Here is a 21,328-nt window from a genome sequence, read left to right as displayed (position 1 = left end):
AACTTTACCCTGTGTGCTTTAACTACGTCGCCATGGCGAGTCGAAAAACTTCGCACTCAAAACGGGACAGCTCTGACAAGTACTCGATACTGTTACCTACCTACAACGAAAGGGAAAACCTACCTCTGATAGTCTGGCTTCTGGTGAAATATTTCGGTGAAAGGTGAGTTCCGGGCAGCCAGTTAAGCGGCAGGGCTAGTGCTAGCTATTAGCTAACGTTACTGATGAGCTGTCACTAAACCAGAGTGAAAAAGTGACAGCTCTGCTTTTGGCTTTTGATTTTGAAAGGGATTGTGGATATGGGTCTTTTTCAAGTTAACTAGCTTAATCTAGCTCGTGAAAATAACCTTTATTTAAATGTGTTGTATTTGCAGTGGATATAACTACGAGATAATTGTCATCGACGACGGAAGCCCAGATGGGACATTGGAGGTGGCAGAGCAGTTGCAGAAGATTTATGGAGAGGATAAGATAGTAAGTCAAGTGTTGGTAACGTCACTAACCGCCGCCCTTACAGTTATGGGGCTAAATTCATTTTAATAATCATTACGTGTAAGTATTATTTAATTCCCCGAAACGTCTTCATAGAGACAAACTGATTGTTTGGGTGTGATTTGCCTGTGCACAACTAGTTCCAGTAAATTAAAGGAGCATGTGATCTTTATGCAGACTCTTAATCTCTTCTTTCTGTTCTTCAGCTTCTGCGACCAAGAGCGAAAAAATTAGGCCTAGGTAAGTTGGACACTTTGTAGTAATAATAATAACATTTTTTTTGTCTTTGCAAGCTACTGATAAGCTCTATTTTTCTTACAAAAGGCACCGCCTACATCCATGGACTGAAGCATGCTAGTGGGAACTTTATCATCATAATGGATGCAGATCTTTCCCATCATGTGAGTTGAGCTTGTTTTATTGTATGTACAGAGTAGGTTCATACATGAAGCTGATTCTTAGAAAGTAACTTCATTTATTTTATTTTTAGTTACTTTGACAGTTCCTGTCCTGATTAAGTAATGAATTGAACATTTAGTCCGTAGAATGTCAGAAAACCTGAAAGAGCTACTGTTTTTTACAATTGAAATTTCCTAAAGCCAATTTTGAGATTTTTATGTTTCTGACCAGCAGTAAAAACTCAAAGACAATTAGCTTACTAAATCCTCATGCTTGAGAAGCTGATACGAGAGAGGGCATTTGGTATAAAAAATGATTAAGAATGTATTTAAAAATACCAATAATTCATCAGCTTACCATTTAACTCTTGCTTATCTATCTAATGTATCTAACTGATTCCTTAATTGCATTAGAGATCGTTTTTCAATACAAGATGTAAGTCTGTATTTTTTGACAACTCTTTCCTTTCCTCCCTCACTCAAATTTGAATGTCTTGTATGTACTTATGAAATACAACTGGTTCTGTGATTGGTATTTCCTTTTATAATGCATGATATTTGATCATTTTGTTTTTTATTTCAGCCTAAATTTATTCCAGAATTTATTGAGTAAGTGTCTCTAAATTTTCATTACCGATCATATGATTTTGTTTTTACAACTTTATCTGAATTTGAATACACAAAATTAATATTTACCATTTAGTTACTGTGACACTAATGAGAGGTGAAGGGGACTTTAGTTAAGGTCATTTTGTCTTGTTTGTCAGAAAGCAGAAGGAAGGTAATTACGACCTGGTGTCTGGTACTCGATACAAAGGGGCCGGAGGCGTGTACGGCTGGGACCTGCGCAGGAAACTCATCAGGTAATTGCAATTCAACAACAGCGCAATGTCTTTAAATTTCCCTGGCACTGATTTCACCTGGCACGAGACTGAGGTTTGATTTTGTTGTCTTTCTTCTCTCTCCTTCCCTCACTCACAGTCGGGGAGCCAATTTTTTGACTCAAGTGTTGTTGAGACCTGGTGCCTCTGATCTCACAGGCAGCTTCAGGTGAGTGGCGTGAGTGTAGCAAGATAAGTGCCACAGAAATTAGAATTGTGTGTGCATGTGGGTGCGCTTTCTTATACTCCTTCTGCTCCTTTTGTTCACTGATGCTAGGCTGTACAAGAAGGAGGTACTGGAGAGTCTGGTGGAGCGGTGTGTGTCCAAAGGGTACGTCTTTCAGATGGAGATGATCGTCCGTGCCAGACAGCTCAACTACACAATTGGAGAAGTGAGGCCCTAATTCATTCATTTTACTTACTTACTTATTTATGATTTCTTTGGAAAGACTATTTTCCGAGTATACAAATTCACTTATAGCCCACTTTATAAGCTACACCTGTATAATCTCTGGCAATTAAACACGACATCAAACCAATAATTTCTACCAGTATGAAGTTTAACAAAGCTGAGTTTTTCACCAATGTTAGAAATGTGTAAATTCAATCATATGTTGAACCCTGAGGTCAATGATTTTTGTCCGATTAAAATGCATGAGAGGGTGAGAATATTAGAAACCGATCTATATAATAGAGTCCAGTAAAACACCATCACTATCTACAACCTCACTGCTAAAGCATACATCGATCAGCCATAACATTACGGCCAAATATTGTGTGGGTCCTCCTTTTGCCGCCAAAACAGCATTTACCCATCGAGGCATGGACTCCACTAGACCTCTGAAGGTGTGCTGTGGTATCTGGCGTCTGGATGTTAGCAGATCCTTTAAGTCCTGTAAGTGGTGAGGTGGGACCTCCATGGATCGGACTTGTTTGTCCAGCACATTCCACAGATGCTAGATTGGATTGAGATCTGGGGAATTTGGAGGCCAAGTCAACACCTCAAACTCGTTGTCGTGTTCCTCAAACCATTCCTGAACCTTTTTACAGTGTGGCAGGGCGCATTATCCTGCTGAAAGTCGCCACTGCTATTAGGGAATACCGTTGCCATTAAAGGGCGTACTTGGTCTGCAAAAATGTTTAGGTAGGTGGTACGTGTCAAAGTAACATGAATGGCAGGACAGAACATTTCCCAGCAGAACACTGACCAAAGCATCACACTGCCTCCAACGGCTTGCCTTCTTCCCATGGTGCATGCTGGTGCCATGTCTTCCCCAAGTAAGCGACGCACACGCACCCGGCCAGCCACATTATGTAAAAGAAAATGTGATTCATCAGACCAGGCCACCTTCTTCTATTACTCTGTGGTCCAGGTCTGATGCGCATGTGCCCATTGTAGACGCTTTCTGCAGTGGACAGGGACAGTCAGTAATAGCACCCTGACCATACACAACAAACTGTGATGCACTGTTTGTTTTGATACCTGTGCATCCAGACACCTATGGATCTAACACGTGAGATCAGCATTAACTTTTTCAGCAATTTGAGCTGCAGCCTTCGCTCCCCGTCCAGAACAGTTTAAAACCCAGGTTTATATTTTTGATAAAAGAATGCATGGGCAATTTCACTGCATTTTCTGCATCTGTACTAGATGAACCCAGGTCTAGTTCAAAAACAGCTGCTTTAGCTCAGCGGTTAAATCGGCGGCCATAGACAGAGGCCATTGTCCTCAATGTGGCGGCCCCGAGCTCAACTCCCACCCTCGGCTCCCTGCCGCGTGTCATCTCCACTCTCTTCTCTTGTTTCTGACACTATCCACTGTCCTCTCTCAATAAAGGCATGAAAGACCAAAAAACAACAACCATAGACTAGAGATTAACAAGTACTCTGCGGGCACTGTTTTAAACCCAGGTTCAGGTTTGTGATTTGCATATTCTGTTCAGATAGATACATACATTTTATTATTTCAGAAAAGGGTTCATTTCACTGCAATGTCAAGCTCAATAACACTATAGTTTGACTTCAGACCTGGAGCAGATTGAATGGTAAAATGCTAAATTAAGATTTGTGATGCCAAGTCCAGCATAGAGAACAATTACCTCTTCTCCTTTCTTCCAAACAACAGGTACCCATTTCCTTTGTGGATCGAGTTTATGGAGAGTCCAAACTTGGAGGGAACGAGATTGTGTCATTCGTGAAAGGACTGCTCACACTCTTCGCCACAACATGATCACAGTTTGGACTTAGCACAGACATCTAGTATTTCTTTCAATCTTAAAGTCACTTAAGATTGATTGATTGCAGTAGTTGTATCAGAATTGTAATGAAGGGAAAAAGCTCGACTTGCAGTTGGTCTGGCAGTGACATGATCCGGAATATGAGACAGACTCTGATTGATATCCCTTAATATTAAAAAATTCTCTGCCAGTAACCATCCTGAACTCTGAAGGAGCACCGTGTTTTACATTCCCATCATCTTGTTTATTGAATTTTGAACATTGCACAGTTTCTCATCGTTCCCAGTGCAGACAGCAGACTGAGCGCTGCATTGACACGGTTCAGAGGGTTTAAATATACGTTTACTCGATATATCTGTGATTGTATAAAATAAACAGTTTGTATTGTTTGCTCTGCTTGTCTGGTTTTCTTTTACAATAACTGAAACCCATAATTGATTACAGCAAGCAACCAGCTTCTCTTTTTGATATTCATTGATGGAGGTCAAACCTAAAACAATTGCAACAACAAAAGCTTTAAGCTTCAAGTGCTATTGGTAAAGACCATCTGCAAAGATGACCTCAGGCCCATTCCAGATGATCATGATAATGTCTCCCACTTATGAAAACCATAAAAATGAAAATCATCAGAGGCTTACCCAACAACTAAGGAAGACGTTAAGGTCAGAAAGTTCAATTTAGATCTTCAAAAAATGTAGTTGTGTGTATGTCCGCTTATTAGCATTTTAGGGGGTTTTAACTACATCTCAGGTTTCTTCCAGAACATAGTGTAATACACTGTGCTGAAGCAGTAGTAGTCAACAATAACAGCTTCTCACATACACTTATGCAGTGAATCCCAAACAGTGAGCCTCACCTAGTGGTACGTAAGAGATAATGCTACTCAAATCCTTATTTATCAAAGCAGAATGAGTGAGATTTTGAAATGGCAACAAAACAGTGTGTATTATTTATTATTTTAGGTGGTTCTTTCTTTGTTACATAGTTTGTATCTCAGTGGAAAGTGGTACTTTGGAAATTTGGTTTAGTACCATGTGGTACCACTGAAAGGTGGGGGAACTTTTGCTCTGATGGGTCACTGCAGTGTAAATACATGTGAATCAGTTTAAGGCAGAGGAAAGACATTTAACATCCCAATTTTTCTCTTTACACAAATGGTAGTTTCATTGGGATTACTAAATAAGCAAATGCCATCGGGCCCCAGAATGCCAGGGGTCATAAGAGCTTGAGGCTTATCATGTTATATGATGGTTTTTGTCTTTAATTTAATGTGTGCCAGAGACTGTGTACCTTTAAGTGAGTTCTGCTTATTACATGATTTTGAGGCCCCGACCTTTTATAGAAATTTACCTCACAGCAAACCTAATAGTTTACAGTATGAAATTTAAAGTAGTGCAGTGTACAGACAATGTAAAAGTCCAACAGACAATGTAAACGTCCAAAGGCCTTGTAGGGGTTCCCATTCACCAGACACAGTACAGCATAGTAGACCCGGTCAGTTTCTAAGAAATACAACCATTGGCCCAACTATTAGTACCACTCCAGCTGAGTACTGAGGCACTGTACCTGTGCACTGACTGTACACCGACTGTACACCCGACCCTCCGCCGGAGAGAGAGAGGGGCGGAGGGAGTGCAGAGGGGGGAGTGGGGGCACGCCAGAGGCACTAACTGCGCATGCGTCTAGATTTGGAGGCCTCACTCCAGAAGGACGCCCACTGTCGGACAAATTCGGCAACTGCTGCATCGCGTTGTTTACCCCTCAGACTCGACACATTGAAACCAAAAGCCCAGTACAGTTTTTTAGGTTCGGAAAAGGTAACTTTTTGTATACACATTTACTTAATTGGCCATGTTGATTAACAGACCAATCAAGACTTTTAATGAGCCGGGCTCGCGGGGATCTCACAATGAGATTATTTATGCTAATCAAGTAGATGTCACTTCCGCCCCTTTTATTTGCGCCATTTTGGATAGGGCAGTTTCTAGGCTGGATGTGTATTGTCTGTCAGAGAAGAGAATAGGCAAAGCGTTACCGGCTGCTAGGCAATTATAGGCAGACTTTAAGCAATATATTTGAAAGAGTGGTCACGCCGGGGGTTGTTTCCAACAGCCGGACGTGTGTCCTCATCACTACAGGGAATGGACGTTTTATTTGTCAAATGAGTGGCGGAGGCTTCTTGTTCCCGTTTGCCGACCACAGAGAAGAAGATAGCCCTTGTCGGCGAGGGGGAATTGGGTTTGGAGGATAGAGAGACGGCCGGGTGGCTGGTCCCAACGTCTCCCCACGAAGCTAACTGTCACCGGAGAGGATTTAACGTTACCGTTATATCTGGAAGAAGTGAAAGTGGTATATATCGCCTCAGTCATCCTGAGGTGATACATTTCACCCAGACGGGAGCGCTGGATGTGAAAGCAGGTAAACTTGCCTGTCATTAAGCGGTGCATAACCGTCAAACTACATAGTTTGCTGTTAGCCGTGGCTACCTGCGGGGATGCGATGGGTGGTGGTGAAGTACAGCTGAGGTAACTTGACTGACAACGATATGTTTCTATAAGTCGGGGGGTTCAACGTTACCTCTTATCCGGTAAGTTCGTTAATAACTGCCCGGCAAATATCCTTTGTGTGAAATTAGGGACAGAAATGACAGCATTAGTTCTTGAACAGCCCATGTTGTGGGTGCGAGTAAGCTAGCTTAGCATGCTAACTCAGCGCGCTGTGTCCCCATTCTTTGTCAGCGGCAGCAGCTCCCTGCCAAAGCTATCGATGTGGATACTGCCAGATGTTGATCAGAGATTAGATTCACCCCAACACACAGTTTGGTTGTTATGTGTACAGCTAAAGAAGCTACAACTACAGGTTTTGCGAGTATACGTTTTCAATGCGAGAAATGCCATGAATATTGATAGTGCATCTACATACTAAGAGTGTTTGTTTTGGGGTACACACGATTCACACTCACAAACACAGAAAGATTATATACATATCATTTATATAACCTTTATTTTAGGTTAGTTAATCAAAGTTTGCTTTGAGTAACCCAACCAAGTTAATTTGACTGATTAACCAAATAACACTCATACCTCGTGTTTGGTCTAAGGGGGAGGAGGGCTGTCACCTGGTCTGGACAAGTGTCAGATTTTCAATCAGGGTCATTACCATCAACCACACACATGCGAGTTATATTCAGACAGATTTCCAGTTTTATTGCTCAGGCCTACAGACAGGTGTTGACTCCATTGAAACAACGACTTCAGTGAATTTTGAGCATCCCAAACTTTTTTGTGGCAACTGATGTCACCTGAAGCATCGCGTATACATTATGCGAAACGTGTGAACAGCATCAGAAAACCAAAACAAAGAGGTAATCATGATGTCCCAGTGGAGTAATCGTGAGGAAATCTGTGGTTGAAGGTTTGTAGGCCTCTTGTGTTTTTCTCTTTTTCACAACACATTCAAAGGGGAAGCCTGTATTCTGCCAGCAGCCCTCAGCAGAGCAGCTTCCTATCGCCTTTCCTCCCTCTCCTATCCCTTCTCTCCCTCCCTTCCCTCCTACTCAGCCTCTCCTTGGCTTTTTTTTTTCTCTCCTTTTCTTCTACCACCCCCCTCCCCTGCGCCTCTCCATCGCCCCCTCTTTCTCTCACCCTCTTCCATTTTCTCTCTCCCCTACTCAGCCTCTCCCCCTCCTTCCTCCCTCACCCTCCCTCCCTCCCTTCCCTCCTCTAAGCCTGCCTGTCCGACCTCCCTTCCTCCCCATCCCCATCCCCTCCCCTCCCCCCTCCACTTCCGCCGCTCACTCTCTGTCCTCTCTTTTCCTCTCATCTCTCCCCTCACACTCCCTCCTTTACCCTCGCTCACTTGCTCCCCTCCTGTCTCTCTCTCCCCCCATCTCTTCCTCCTGGCTCCCTCACCCACCCCCTCCCTCTCACACTCACCCACCCCCTTTGCTGAACTCTCTTGCTCCTTCTGTCCCTCCCCCTCGAACATCCCTCCCTTCCCTCCCTCTCCTCCCCTCTCCTCCTCCTCCTCCTCCTCCACTGCAGACATATTGTAGAGGCTACTGCTGACTCAATAGGAGGCGCCATTCTGTGATGGTATTGCAAGGCAGAGAGAAAAGGGGGCAGGCAGAGTATAGGGAGGCTTACATAAGGGAGCTGCTCTCTAGCGCCATCCACAAGTAATGAGAGGAAGCAGGAAGGAGAGACAGAGAGAGGAAGTGGGCCAGGGTGTATGTCTCGCACTTTCGTATTTCCTAATGGTAGACAGGCAGACAGCAGGCAAGACAGTGAGACAGACACATGTATGGACAGAAATGTCTGCGGGTTTCTCAGCTCCTCACCAGGCCAACAGTTGGTGGAACCACACACTCAATGTTCCCACTCTCTGTTTTGTGTTTTCTAGAAGGAAAATGGGCTGAGATGTTTGGGACTGTGCTGTTTGTTGTGGCTGAGCTGCCCGTATGTCATCATGCAGCAGTGACCTTTGACCTCACAACATGGAGCTCTGATTTGAATAGAGACATTTGACCAGGCACTTTGGACCAGGGCTGTATGATGTATTGTTTCAGTATCGACATCGTGAGGTGCATAGGTGGACTTATGACAATGTAGGACACGCGTTGCTGTGGAAACTCTCAAGCAAAGTTTGTCTGATATTTCATTACAAGTGCACCCTTCGTCAGAGAACATAGCAAACTGACCAAGGCTGCAGCCCTTTTTACACAGGTGGTGTAAACAAACACACATACAAAGCGCTTTTCCGAACTGCCGGCACCACCGTTTACACAGACCCTATTTTTGCCTCTATTACTTTCCCTACTGATGGCTCTACCATTCCATGACTTTTACACACACAATGAGGTGTAACAGAGGCGTAACAGTCCCTTCTTGAACAGGCTGGGTAAAAGGGCTTATGCACCACCTGCATATAAACAAGCATGCTGCTGCATGCTAGCAGGCAAGCATAAATGAAAGGGATAGTTTGGATTGTTTGAAGTGGGGATTGTATGAGGTACTCAATAGTGAAGTGAGTGTACGGTCAGCATGGCCCCTGTTTGGGGAGGCCTTCCGGTGTACCGACACTGAAGCTGAGCTATATACTGCTGTACATGCATGTGGATGTAAGAAACGTGTACTTTAGCCACTCAAGAAATGCATATTGGTTTAAGTGTATCCTAAGTTTTTATCATTTTCTGCATTTCACCTTGGTCACAGAAATCACTTTACTATGGGACCATGTTTTTAGCCTTACAAAGCTTCTGTATTCCTACGCAGGCCGTGCATCACTCTCACATATTACACCACAGATCAGCTGTTTGGGGAAGAAAATCCTGTGGTATTTTACAGATTTATAAAGTTTTTAAGAAACTCATTGTGCTTCCCAAATCTCTCCATGCTGATGTCAGAGTCAGTGGCAGAGGGCATTTCCTTAGCTTAAAAAACTTGGGGAAAAAATACACTAGTTTGAAATCTGCATGTTTGACATCAGTATTTATATACTGGAAGTCACTGCCTTTGCTGTTGCAATGCTGTTTATATTTGTGCATTATCACCACCTGTCAATCAGTGGGATAGTGTAAATGCATTGGCTTGTGCTATTTTCATGCAGGTCTGGTTTTACCTGAATCTGCGCTAAGAGGAGTCACTTTCACTTGATAATCAACTAGGGAACAACCTAATCTCTTTTAGTCTCGTAAATCTGTCCACAGATGTGACAATAACTAGTTGTCTAATTGATACTAATGGTTGAATAAAGCTATAACAAACTCTTACCCATCAGACATCTTTGTCTTAATGCCAAAAAAGCCATTACCTTAAAAATAGTTTAAGCCATCAGTGTTGTGTATTTCTTTTTTGGAAGGGATTTTATCAAGGCTTCTCGTTTAGGTGGTAAAGGTTGTCCCAACAAGAACAATAACTTGATGTGAGCATCAACATGCAAGGATCAATTACATCCTGGAAACGGTGATGCCAACATGTGCTGCATGCTCCAGCTGTTTTTGCATCTGTTGTCTCCTCATCTACATCTCACCACTGATTGGATGATCCTTGATGATTTATATGCATGTCATCAATGTCTTCTGCCATGTTGCCAAATAGCAACTTGTACATTTTAATGGATTTGGATTGGATGTCAGTCTTTCAATCATTCATCAAACACTTTGAAATTGATCCAAACAATATCATTTGTGATTGACGTTGTCTTTTTTATTTCATGAACACCCTCATTCACTTTAGTTAAATGATATTGTTATTAGTAAAGTTACTCTTCGTTGTGTAAGCATTTTTTTATATTAAGCAAATTAAGTCTAGTACTGCAAACTGTAACTGTTAAGTACAGCAAACTGTTCATTTGCAGTTCTCTTCAACAGACACTTGTCCAAATATCTCCTACACCTGTTGATAATATGCTGTCCATGTCTTTTCTAACCAGGTGGGCAGGATGTTCCAGCTCCCTGTCAATAACCTGGGCAGTCTGCGGAAAGCAAGAAAAAATGTTAAAAAGGTCCTGGGAGACATTGGTTTGGAGTTCTGTAGAGATCACCTAGAGGTGAGCATACTCAGACTTTATCATTTTTATTTCACTTGTACTTCTGTGTTGATAGCTATGCCTTAAAAGAATACTTTGTCTCTTGTTGTGGTTTAGTAATGGTTATTGTTTGCATTACATGTAGCCTTAGGCCTAGAGTACATATGGGAAATGTTTTGGTTTAATAATAAGATCAGCTTAGGAATTGGGATTGCTCTTCCATTTGGCCCGCTGTGAGAAGTCATGGTTCAGCAGTAAGGCGCCTGGCACTGCTGCATAAATGTAGAGAATTTATGATGATGGTCTATCAACTGGACTAATATAACACATACAGTATAATGTGATTACCTTCATTGACATCATGTTCTTATTTTGTTAAATCTAATTTTATGTATGAGAAGGATGCTCCTCAGGCTTAAAAGCAGAAACCAAAGACTCTACATAATTTAGCATCCCGCTCTCCAGATTTCATAGAGGCGTAGACAAAAATGTGAAGAATTATACAGATTTGGTTGGGAAAGATGATGTTTTAGACTGTCTTGAAGGGTACTATTTGAATTATCCCCAGTTCTACTATTTGACAAGCTTTGATAAAAATGTTTGTTGTTTTTCATTTACACATTATAACTATGAGCCATAACCTATATGATTCTTTTTACACACATACGATATATTATAATATATAATCCAGTGTTCACATAAAGTAAATGTGGGTTGCAGAGGACAGTAAAATATAGTTTTTACCCTTTAAAATATTACTGAATAATCATCTACATTGAAAAATAAATTATAACATTAATTTTTTGTTTGACAAGACAAAAGAGGCAAATTTGGGGTTTTTGCTGTTCAACAAATCTGTTGTTAGCCAAAAACCACTATTGTGTCCTTTTTATAAACATGTGACAAAGGTCTATAACTGTATTTGTATTCATCGTGAAGGATTCAGTACAGGACGTTCTGTTCGGTATGCTGCTGCTTTGCTGTGTTACACCCTGTGACCCAAACAGTTACTGGCAAAATAGTTTGGTTTTGTGTATTATAAAAAACATCTTCTAGAGGGAGAGTTTTACCTGGAGTGTCTATGAGCTCTAGCATGCTAGTTAGCACAGTAAGCCAGGTTGGCCCAGCTCATGTAGTGTCTCTGTCTCTAAATGGCAAACAAAAGCAGAGAGGATCCTCCAAAGCTGGAGGGTGCTCTTGTGGCATTTAGATCCACAGTATGGGAGTATCCCTGTTTCGGCAGCCTGTCACTGCCGATTGGGATCCGAGCCAGAGCAAAAACTAAATGCAGAGAATAAAGGATTTAAGTATACAGTGCATTAGTCTCGCTACAGTGTGCCATCATGTGTGCATTTCATGCAGTCCATTGTGACTGCCCTGTAAAAACGAGTGAAAGTTGTAGTTGTTCTGGTATTTTAGACGGATCAATCTTACAATGGAGCATAACTGTCCATTCAATGTTTACATTTCTCTAAATAATATACATTATTATTATTTATTATTATTATTATTATTATTAACGTAATTTTAGTTTACTACTACTGTACTGAACCGTGTTCCCAAATCTGTACATACTGAGCATGAATTATGGCACACTAGAGCAAAGAGTTTGGCGTCACTCAAAAGCAAGAACACTAAAACACTACCACTGAATGTTTCAAATTGTATTCTCCTGATTTGCTTGTCTTTTTTTTGTTTCGTCATCATTAATTAATACTCTTCATTTTTTTGCTGTTTAGGACTATAAAGACTATACTCCTCCAGAGGTGTATATAAAGCACACTACCTGGGACGATGTGTGCATGTGGGAACCATCACATACCAAAGTCCAGGTGAGTAAGCACTCTGACATTAATATCCAGTTGTTTTTTTTGTCACATTTATATGTGAATCAATAGTTTAAAATGACTAAAATATATAAAGGTACAATGATTTCATTGTTATTCTCTCAAAGCAGTTGTAAAGTTTTTGTTCTCACCTCTGTCTGCAGGACTACAGATCAAAGCCTTTCTGCTGCTCTGGCTGCCTCTTTTCATCCAAGTACTTCTCTGCATACAAGAGCCACTTCCGCAATGTCCACAGCGAGGACTTTGAGAACAACATCCTGCTCAACTGCCCCTACTGCACTTACAATGGTAACAAAAAGACTCTGGAAACACACATCAAACTTTTCCACATGCCCAACAACGCTGTGCGGCAGGGCACCGGTGGAATGGTTGCTGGAGCTGGTGGGATCATGATTAAGGATGGGGTGCTAAAGAGGACTGGGGACAGTGTGGAACAGGCAGTGTACTACTGCAAGAAGTGCACCTACAGGGACCCTTTGTACAATGTAGTGCGAAAGCACATCTACCGGGAACACTTCCAGCAAGTGGCCCAGCCCTACATTGTGAAACCAGGAGAGAAGACGAACACTCAGAATGGTGGCACAACTGGAGCTACAGGGAATACAGAGGCTAATAAAACAAACAATGTTAACAATAACCAGATTCACTGCAAGAAGTGTCTATTTGTTCCAAGGACCTACGAGGCACTTGTTCAACATGTCATTGAGGACCACGAGAGGATTGGCTACCAGGTGACTGCCATGATTGGGCACACCAGTGTGATAGTCCCCCGTCCCAAACCCATCATCATGATCCCCCCTAAAACCCTAGGAGACAAAACCATCATCGGAATGGGCCCTAAAGGTGCAGTTATGGCTACCACCAGGACTCCGGGCTCACAGCAGCTAGGCCGAGTGGTCATCCCATCAAAGACCGGCTTCAACTCAAGTCTTTTATCTGGGTTAAAACATGACACAGTAAGATTAAAGGCTGGGACCACCCAACCTTTCTCTATCGGCAGTCAGCAGGTGAGGGTTACTTTACCAGGCAATGCCCAGGTTTCTGTGCCCCAGCAGTCACATGCAGCAAAGCAGCTTATTTCTGGCGGCAGCCTGCGGAGTCAAGTTGTGGTCAGTGCCTCTTCCTCACTCAAATCCAACCCCCTGGGTTCACGTGTCCAGGCGGCAGCTACTACTGTTGCTTCTGTCACAGCTAAGAAAGGTGGCTCCTCAGTCCTTGGCACTTCCTATACCCAGAAGTGGAAAATCTGCACTATCTGCAATGAGCTCTTCCCAGAGAATGTCTATAGTTCTCATTTTGAGAAAGAGCACAAAGCAGAGAAGGTGCCTGCTGTAGCCAACTACATCATGAAAATCCACAACTTCACCAGCAAGTGTCTCTACTGCAACCGCTATCTCCCCAGTGACACGTTGTTAAACCACATGCTGATCCATGGTCTGTCTTGCCCACACTGCCGTGCAACTTTCAATGACGTTGAGAAGATGGTTGCTCACATGCGACTGTCCCACCCAGACGAGAGCGTTGGTCCACGCACAGATTCTCCCTTGACCTTTGACCTCACTCTGCAGCAGGGCAGTCCCAAAAATGTTCAGTTGATTGTCACTACCTACAACATGAAAGATGCCCCGGAGGAGTCAGTGGCATTTCATGCTCAAAACAGCAACACCTCTGTCCCTTCAGCCTTGTCTGCCTCACTAATATCAGGAAAGAGGTTAATGCCTCAGCATCCGCCCAAAACGCCTTTAGCGACTGCTGACAGTGCACCAACCAAAAGTATCCCTCAGGCATCTGTGCCCTACAAGAGGGATGTAGGCAAGACTCTTTGTCCTCTTTGTTTCTCAATCCTCAAGGGCCCCATCTCAGACTCACTGGCCCACCACCTGAGAGAAAGACACCAGGTGATTCAGACAGTCCACCCTGTAGAAAAGAAACTGACCTACAAGTGTATTCACTGCTTGGGGGTGTATACAAGCAACATGACTGCCTCCACAATCACTCTACACTTGGTGCACTGTCGAGGTGTAGGGAAATCCCAGAATGGGCAGGATAGCCGGGCAGCTCAATCTTCTCGGATCAGCCAGGCTCAGAGCAGCTCTCTCAAACGGGCCAGCTTAGACAGCTCTGACACTAGTGCACCCAAACGAAGGAGGCCGGGACCCCCTGGGGAAAGAGCCCACCCACGGGATATTAACGGTCCATCTACGTTTGTAGACTACCCTGATGAACCTGTAATTCTGGCTCTCGACCCAAAAGGACATGAAAACGAGTCGTATGAATCCAGAAAGGCATTTCTAACACAATATTTCAATAGAGCGCCATATCCAACACGACAGGAGGTCGAGAAGCTAGCAGCCAGTCTGTGGCTTTGGAAGTCGGATATCTCCAGCCACTTTGTCAACAAAAGGAGGAAATGTGTACAGGAATGCGAAACGCAGAATGCCAATGTGTTGCTGGGGTTCAGTATGCACGAGCTCAGCAAAGTAAGTCACGAGCTGGCGTTTGTTAAGGATGGTGTGTTTGAGGGCAGACATAGCAAGAGGCGGACATCAAGGACACATATGGGGTTGTCAGAGCAGGCTCTTCGGAGACACAGGGAGCTTGTAGCTGCTAATGGTGGTGTGGCCCCACCAAAAAAGGGAAAGCCGACTGTGGAAGGTACTAAAGCAACCCCTTCTGCCCTCAAACCCAACAGTGCCAGCAGAGACCAAACCAAGACAATCAAAAGCACCTTACCACAGAAAATGCCTCTAGACCTTTCTGAGCCCATTGCCATTGACTCTGACAGTGACGAGGAAGAGCGGCAGAGGGATAACAAGGAACAAGAGGGAGAGGTACATCTCCATGGTAACCAACAGCTTACTGGAGCTAAAGAGAGATCTGAGCCAAGGACAGGGGCCAAGTTTGTTTCAGATCTAGATGATATGTCAGACGACGATGACGATGAGGACGACGATGAAGATGATGAAGATGAAGATGATGATGAGGATGAGGCGCATGTAGAGAATGGTTTTGGGCCCATGGAGGGCTCAGCAAGACAGGCTGCAAGAGAAACTCTACCCATCATTATTCCCAAGTTTGTACCATCTTCTGCAAGAAGTGGGAGGGACAGAGCCCAGCTGGGCAAACAGCAGGTCTGACTGATAAAATCAAAAAGACAGAGAGACGCTTTAGATTTGATCCATGCCAACAAATCTGCCTCGCCTGATCTGAAGGATGATACCCAGTTACATTGGGCATCTGTGAAGGAGGGAGTGATAAGAGAGATCTCTACTTGAGACAACTCAAAACAAGCCATCCAATGACATTATGGGCAGGACTCAACAAGCAGCTAAGATTGATGTAAAGATTTGTAAACAAAGTTTTCAAGTTTCTCCTCCAGTGTGAGGGGAGGTGCAAAGACAAAAGTGAAGTTACACCAAACAAATAGAAAAAAGTTTTTTGCCTTCTATATACTTTATTACATTGAGATAAGGAGTTATTAATGTTGATTTAGCCACTGAACTTGTAAGTGTGGCTTAAAATATTGAGTTGTTGTGAAGTTAAGCTTTTGAGCTGACCAGATAATCCATCATTTTTCCTTCTACTGAGATGGGTAATGTAAATTTGTACAGTCTTTTAGACGTGTTTGGACACATGTTGCTGTACATGTACCCTTAAATATTTGCTATTACCTGTGTGTAAGGTAGCCTCATATGTTCTACATTGGTATGCTTAACGCTAGGTGTTGCTTTGGTGACTGGTATTTTCTTGTATGTTTATTTTTTAACAAAAACCTAGTTTTTTTTGCAAAATAATATATCTATATATAAATGAAAGAATAGAATTGATTTGTTTTTCCTTTTAACTTGATTAGATTTTATTTTTTTAAATTGTCTTCTTTTTTTCTTTTTCTTTTTGGTTGTCAAAGAAATCTGGCAATGAGTTTTCTAATTCTCTTACAGTATAAAGGACCATTGCATCATCTTTTTGCAGCCTTATGCTCATCAGCATTTACTCTACTGTACTTGCTTTCTATTTTCACTTTAAATAGTTTATTTGCCCCACAAGTCTGGACAGTAACCGCCATACTGACATACACAGAAGTGAAAGCATTTTGGGTTGGGTTTTTTTTTTTTTTTGTTCAAAAAAGAAAATTATTTTCAATGTGTTTTTTGAATTGTGTGTACTTGTTTTATGTTTCCATTTTTCACTCAAGCATTTATGAACAATAAAGTGCTGTATTGTGCTTCTCACCGAACTAATGGCCATGCCAGTTTTTTGTTCAAAGTAAGAAACAAGGGGATTTGGCAAAAAATGTATTCTTGCTACTTGTTGATGCAATGCAATAGCTGCCAATACAACATATTGTAGTGTAGCTGCATTGTAAATCTGGATTTGTCTAAACATAAACTCTCTGCCTGTTGCCTGTTAAAACTGCAATATGCACTTGAGACAGAAAAATAGTCACACATTTAAAACTTGAGGTAATATGGATATAAGGTGTTTGTACCGGTTACAACCAGCTCTCTTAGGTATCAGGGGCTATCACCCTAAAAATTGTGCACTGACAAAGGCTGTTGCTCAGAAGTGAAAACCAATGTGAAAAGGTATGCACCAAAGGTTTTGTTTGATGTTATTTAAGGGCAGAGTGATGATTACAAAAATGATTACAGTAACACATTACCATCTAACCCAAATGGTCAGCTTTACCAGGAAGTAAAGTAAATATTTTTGCAATAAAACATAAGAAAAGTAATGAGCCATTTTCAGTATAATGTCCATATAGAATTGCAGCAGGTATCCTAGTTAATTAATTAAGTATAATTTTTTAACTTAACTATAGCTAAACAAAGCCAACTGTAGGCCAGCAAGCCAGGTATGTATGGTTATATGCATTGGCAACAAAAGACACATCTTATTTAGTTATCTATTAATTTACTTTTTAAATTATTTTTATTTACTTGTAGGGTACAGACATTTGCTGACAATCTGCTAGTAACATCAAAGTGTAATGGTATTCTAATTTATTGTGCAAGAACCTAAAGCATGCAATTTCCAGGTGTGAAAATGATCCTTTCCTCCAAGTTAATTGAATCTTATTTTAGGAACAGTTAAAATTAGCAAATTGAATATTTCACTTACCAATCAGGTCTGAAGTATCCTGACATATCTTTATCCATCAGCACATCTTAATGAGCTTTTACGTTGCTTTGTAATTTGAGAATACAGTGGGGAATATCATCTCAGGAGGGGACTTATTCCCAGTCCTTTATTTTTCTAAAAGAAATGTGTATATAAAGGATGTACACATCAAGAATCTCCTCACAAGAGTTGTGTCTTTGAGCTGCTGAAAATAATTCCAGGAATATCCAGAATTTGTTAGTAACCAAAATTTAGTTGCACGCCAATTTGTGTAGAATGATGATAACACTGTTAGATTATACCTATTTAGCATGTTTTTGACCACAGACATTACAGGTGAACAAGTCTGTGACCCTGATAACTCTCAATATTTTGGAAATAGTTGATTAAGATTGTCTTCCTGTCCCAAGCAGCACACCCATCTGGGCCCAAATGGGATGTCCAACAGGGGTCAAGCTATGCTGTCATTAGTTTCCAAAAAGCCCCTAAATTGGTTAGCCCAGATGTTTTGATGCAGGGCCATTAATCCCTAAAGGGCTCATATGGGCAGAATGTAGTCCACTTGGGACCCATCCAGTACCCATGTTAGTTGTCTAAGGAGTATGCCCATTGCTCTCCTTGTATTTTGTGTTTCCCATGTGTGGTCCAACACCAACCCACTTCAAGCCCACTTGTAGCTCAGGCCCAATTAAAGCCTATCTAACCCTGGTAAGGCCATTGTAGGCCCTAATTGAATGGTTGTCCTGGCTGCTTTGAATGCTAATAGTGGTGTTATAAATTACTATAGTTTATCCTAAAAAAAAAAAAAGTATACAGAACCCATGTAAAAAAAAATATCACTGCTTTCTAATTGCCATGCGCAGCTTCCATAACAAGCTGGTTGCCTGATAATTGTGACGAGCTACACATTTTAAGTTAACCTTGTTTGAACACACTCCATTCTGGGCGCACAATGAGGTGCAAGAAACATGAAACAGAATATGTGATGTGTTTGTCAGAAAGCATGCAATATGTTCTCCTGTGTTCTAGTTATACAGAGACATCAAATGGAGTCTGTCTGCACGTTAACAATGATTAGATGTAGAAAATCCTTGGTTAGAAATAGAACTCTACATTATTAACCCTTCATTGAGGTGCTCCATTGGACGAAAAGTACTCTCTGAGAGTAGAAATCAATCAGATCTAACCGAATGACATTCAGTGAGTCACACTGTTCTACCATTCCAGGTAAATTGAGTGAGATCTGATGTGCACATTCACTATATATATTTTTACCTCTAAGTATTTCATTAAAATACCATCCTGTGCCGCCCTGGGATGAGGAATCTAAAATGGAGGGAAATTACCCCAGCGCAGGAGGGAGAGAGAGAGAGAGAGGCAAGACTCTCCTTGGCTGGCTATTCAGTGTTGCTATGCTGCTGTAAGGAGTGAGAGAGAGAGAGAGAGCGAGAGAGAGGGAGGAATGGAGGGAGGGAGGGAGGGAAGGAATGGTGGGGGAGGCTGAAGGAGAGAGAGGCCTGGCAGACTGTGGGGGAGGCGGAGGCCTCATCTGCAGTGCTGTGTGCAGAAGGAGTGCTTAGCAGCCTTTCAAAGGGGGAAGGGAAGGGATGGGGGAAGGAGCTGGGGGGGGGGAGGAAAGGGGGAGTTAGTGAGGGACAGGGAGGAGAGGCATAGATGAGATGGGGAGTAGGGAGAGGGGTAAGGTAGAAAGAGGGGAGGAAGCAGTGGGGGCGGACTGGAGAGGGGCGTAGGGGGGAGGGAGAAGGAGGATGAGGAGAGACAGAAATAGGGGAGAGCAGGAGTAGGGGGAGGGGAGGTGATGGTGTAGAGACTAGCGCCCCCTGTAGCTGAGAGAGAGACAGAGCGGGCCTGGTGAGCGTGTGCTGTCAGACACAAAGAAGTGCAGGCTGCCGAGACAAAACAGCCCTTATACTTAAGAGGAGGGAGTCTAATTGGTTGAACTGGCCACACTTCAGTTTAACATTTGCCCCCATGTGACCTGCAGCCAGCATGTACCCGAGCGGCTTCATCATTGGGGCAAGAGAGAGGAGAAGGAGGAGAGGAAAGGACATGAGGAGAGAAAGGGAGACAGATTAAGGGGGGTGAGGTGAGGAAGAGAGGAGAAGGGACATGCAGAGGGGATCGTGGGCAGGATGTAGTGTAATATCGGCTGCTGTGGAGTCACTGATTGCGCCCCCTGTAGGAAACCTGCAGAAGCTGGCGTGGGATTCTTTTTTTCAAAGGGGGGGGGGACAAATTTGATGTTGAGAGTACAAAATTTCACCATGCACTTTGCATCCTCTGAATATTGCATGTCGCCAGAAGTCATCTAGATCAGGGCGTCACACAAACCTGGACGAGAACATGAGCGGAGGAGAGAAAGGAGGAGAGGAGAAGGGGAAGGCTAAAGAAAGGCCTTGCAGACTGTGGGGGAGACAAGAGTCCTCTTCTGCAGTAATGGAGGGACACTGCGTTTAGAAGGCCTTGCTACACATACAAAGAGAAAATGATTCATGGAAAGAATATGGTGGAATTCTAAAATTAAGCAGATAAAGGAGATGTGATGAAGAGACAGAAGGGAAAAAAGAAAGAGGGCAAGACCTGTGACCAACTGTATAAGACAACAGTCATCCGTGAGACTGAAACATAGAAAATGGAAGATGGCTAAATAATGATGCGACATAAAAGGTGGGAGGACAGAGGTGTCGAGAAAACAGACTTTTGCCATTTTGGTGGGCACTTGTAACTCGACACTTTTTAGTCCATGAGTGCATAGTAGTAACATCCTATTGTGCCTGATCTGGACAGGGTCAGGGTTGAGGGTTCCTCTTGAGTTGGAGAGAAAGAGAAAAACCCACCCAAGCTTTATTTTCCACACTAGTGATTCCCAAACTTGCTGGTCTTTGACCCCAAAAATGAGGCAATGAGGAGGCATGAATCGCTACTTGTGACATCTCACCTTTGGTTTTGTTTTTTTGTCTCAGGTTGAGGGAGGGTTGAGTTCCAATCTGCCACGAGTTGAGACAACTCTCAACACAGTTCCTTGTTACTGAGAGTGATTACAGGAATAAAATCATTCATCAATCCATTCATCCGTTTACTGCAGCTTTTCCGGGACCTGGTCAAAGCAGGCTAAACAAGGTAGTCCAGACATCCCTATCCACTGCAATGTTTTTTTACATGGGGATCCCATGGCATTTCTGAGCCAGGTAAGATAGATTTTCTGGGCCTACCCTGGGGTCTCCCACCAGTTGGCATCTGGAAAACCTCCAAAGAAACGCACCCTGGAGGCATCCTGGGCAGATGCCCAATCCACCCTTACCGGCTCCTTTTGACATAAAGGAGCAGCGTCTCTATTTCAGACTCCCTGTGGATGTCCTAGCTCTGTGTCTTGTCGCAAAGGTTAACTCCAGCCACTCAACAGAGCAGACTTATTTTCACTGCTTGTATCCAAGATGCCATTTGTGTCTTCACTAACCAAAGGTCATGACCATAGGTGAGGGTTGGAACCTAGATTAGGAGTTAAATCGAAAGCTTTGCCTTCTGGCTAAGCTTCCCCTTTACCAGAATGGTACGACGGTACAATTGCCTCAATACTTTTGTCCCTTCGTCTGCCGATCTCAAGGTCCCAAGGTACTTGAACTGCTTCCCTTGGGGCAGCAACTTCATCCAAGCCTGTAGGAAGAAATACTCTTTTCTGTTTGAAAGACCATAGTCCAGACTTGAGAGTACTGACTCTCATCCTGGCTCCTTCACAATGCAAGCTGCCACTGTGATTTCTGAAGGTCTTTCAAGAAGCCAACAGAATCTGCAAATAATCCAAT

The 21,328-nt window shown here is 42.9% G+C and overlaps 2 protein-coding genes across 3 annotated transcripts; both read left to right on the top strand.

Annotated features, from left to right (window-relative positions):
- Positions 1-21: 21 nt before the first annotated feature.
- Positions 22-4,386, top strand: dpm1 (dolichyl-phosphate mannosyltransferase subunit 1, catalytic). The gene is made up of 9 exons (XM_069660321.1): positions 22-163; positions 375-474; positions 699-732; positions 817-893; positions 1,474-1,499; positions 1,658-1,753; positions 1,872-1,940; positions 2,049-2,163; positions 3,897-4,386. The coding sequence occupies exons 1-9, from the start codon at positions 33-35 to the stop codon at positions 3,999-4,001; spliced, it is 753 nt and encodes a 250-aa protein (XP_069516422.1). The 5' UTR covers positions 22-32; the 3' UTR covers positions 4,002-4,386.
- A 1,604-nt stretch (positions 4,387-5,990) lies between these two features.
- On the top strand, positions 5,991-16,620 carry adnpb (activity-dependent neuroprotector homeobox b). Of its 2 annotated transcripts, none has more exons than XM_069660942.1 (4): positions 5,991-6,426; positions 10,441-10,557; positions 12,276-12,368; positions 12,527-16,620. In XM_069660942.1, exons 2-4 carry the CDS (start codon positions 10,450-10,452, stop codon positions 15,518-15,520), a joined length of 3,195 nt encoding a protein of 1,064 aa, XP_069517043.1. In that variant the 5' UTR covers positions 5,991-6,426; positions 10,441-10,449; the 3' UTR covers positions 15,521-16,620. The 2 variants fall into 2 exon arrangements, with proteins under 2 accessions (XP_069517043.1, XP_069517045.1); XM_069660944.1 differs by lacking the exon at positions 5,991-6,426 and adding an exon at positions 6,575-6,595.
- The last annotated feature ends 4,708 nt before the right edge of the window (positions 16,621-21,328 follow it).

Source organism: Semicossyphus pulcher, unplaced genomic scaffold, assembly GCF_022749685.1.
Source record: "Semicossyphus pulcher isolate SPU_LCO1_2020_fin unplaced genomic scaffold, fSemPul1.0.p SCAF_13, whole genome shotgun sequence".
Taxonomy (NCBI): Eukaryota; Metazoa; Chordata; class Actinopteri; order Labriformes; family Labridae; genus Semicossyphus; species Semicossyphus pulcher.
This window is presented reverse-complemented; position numbering and strand designations above follow the sequence as displayed.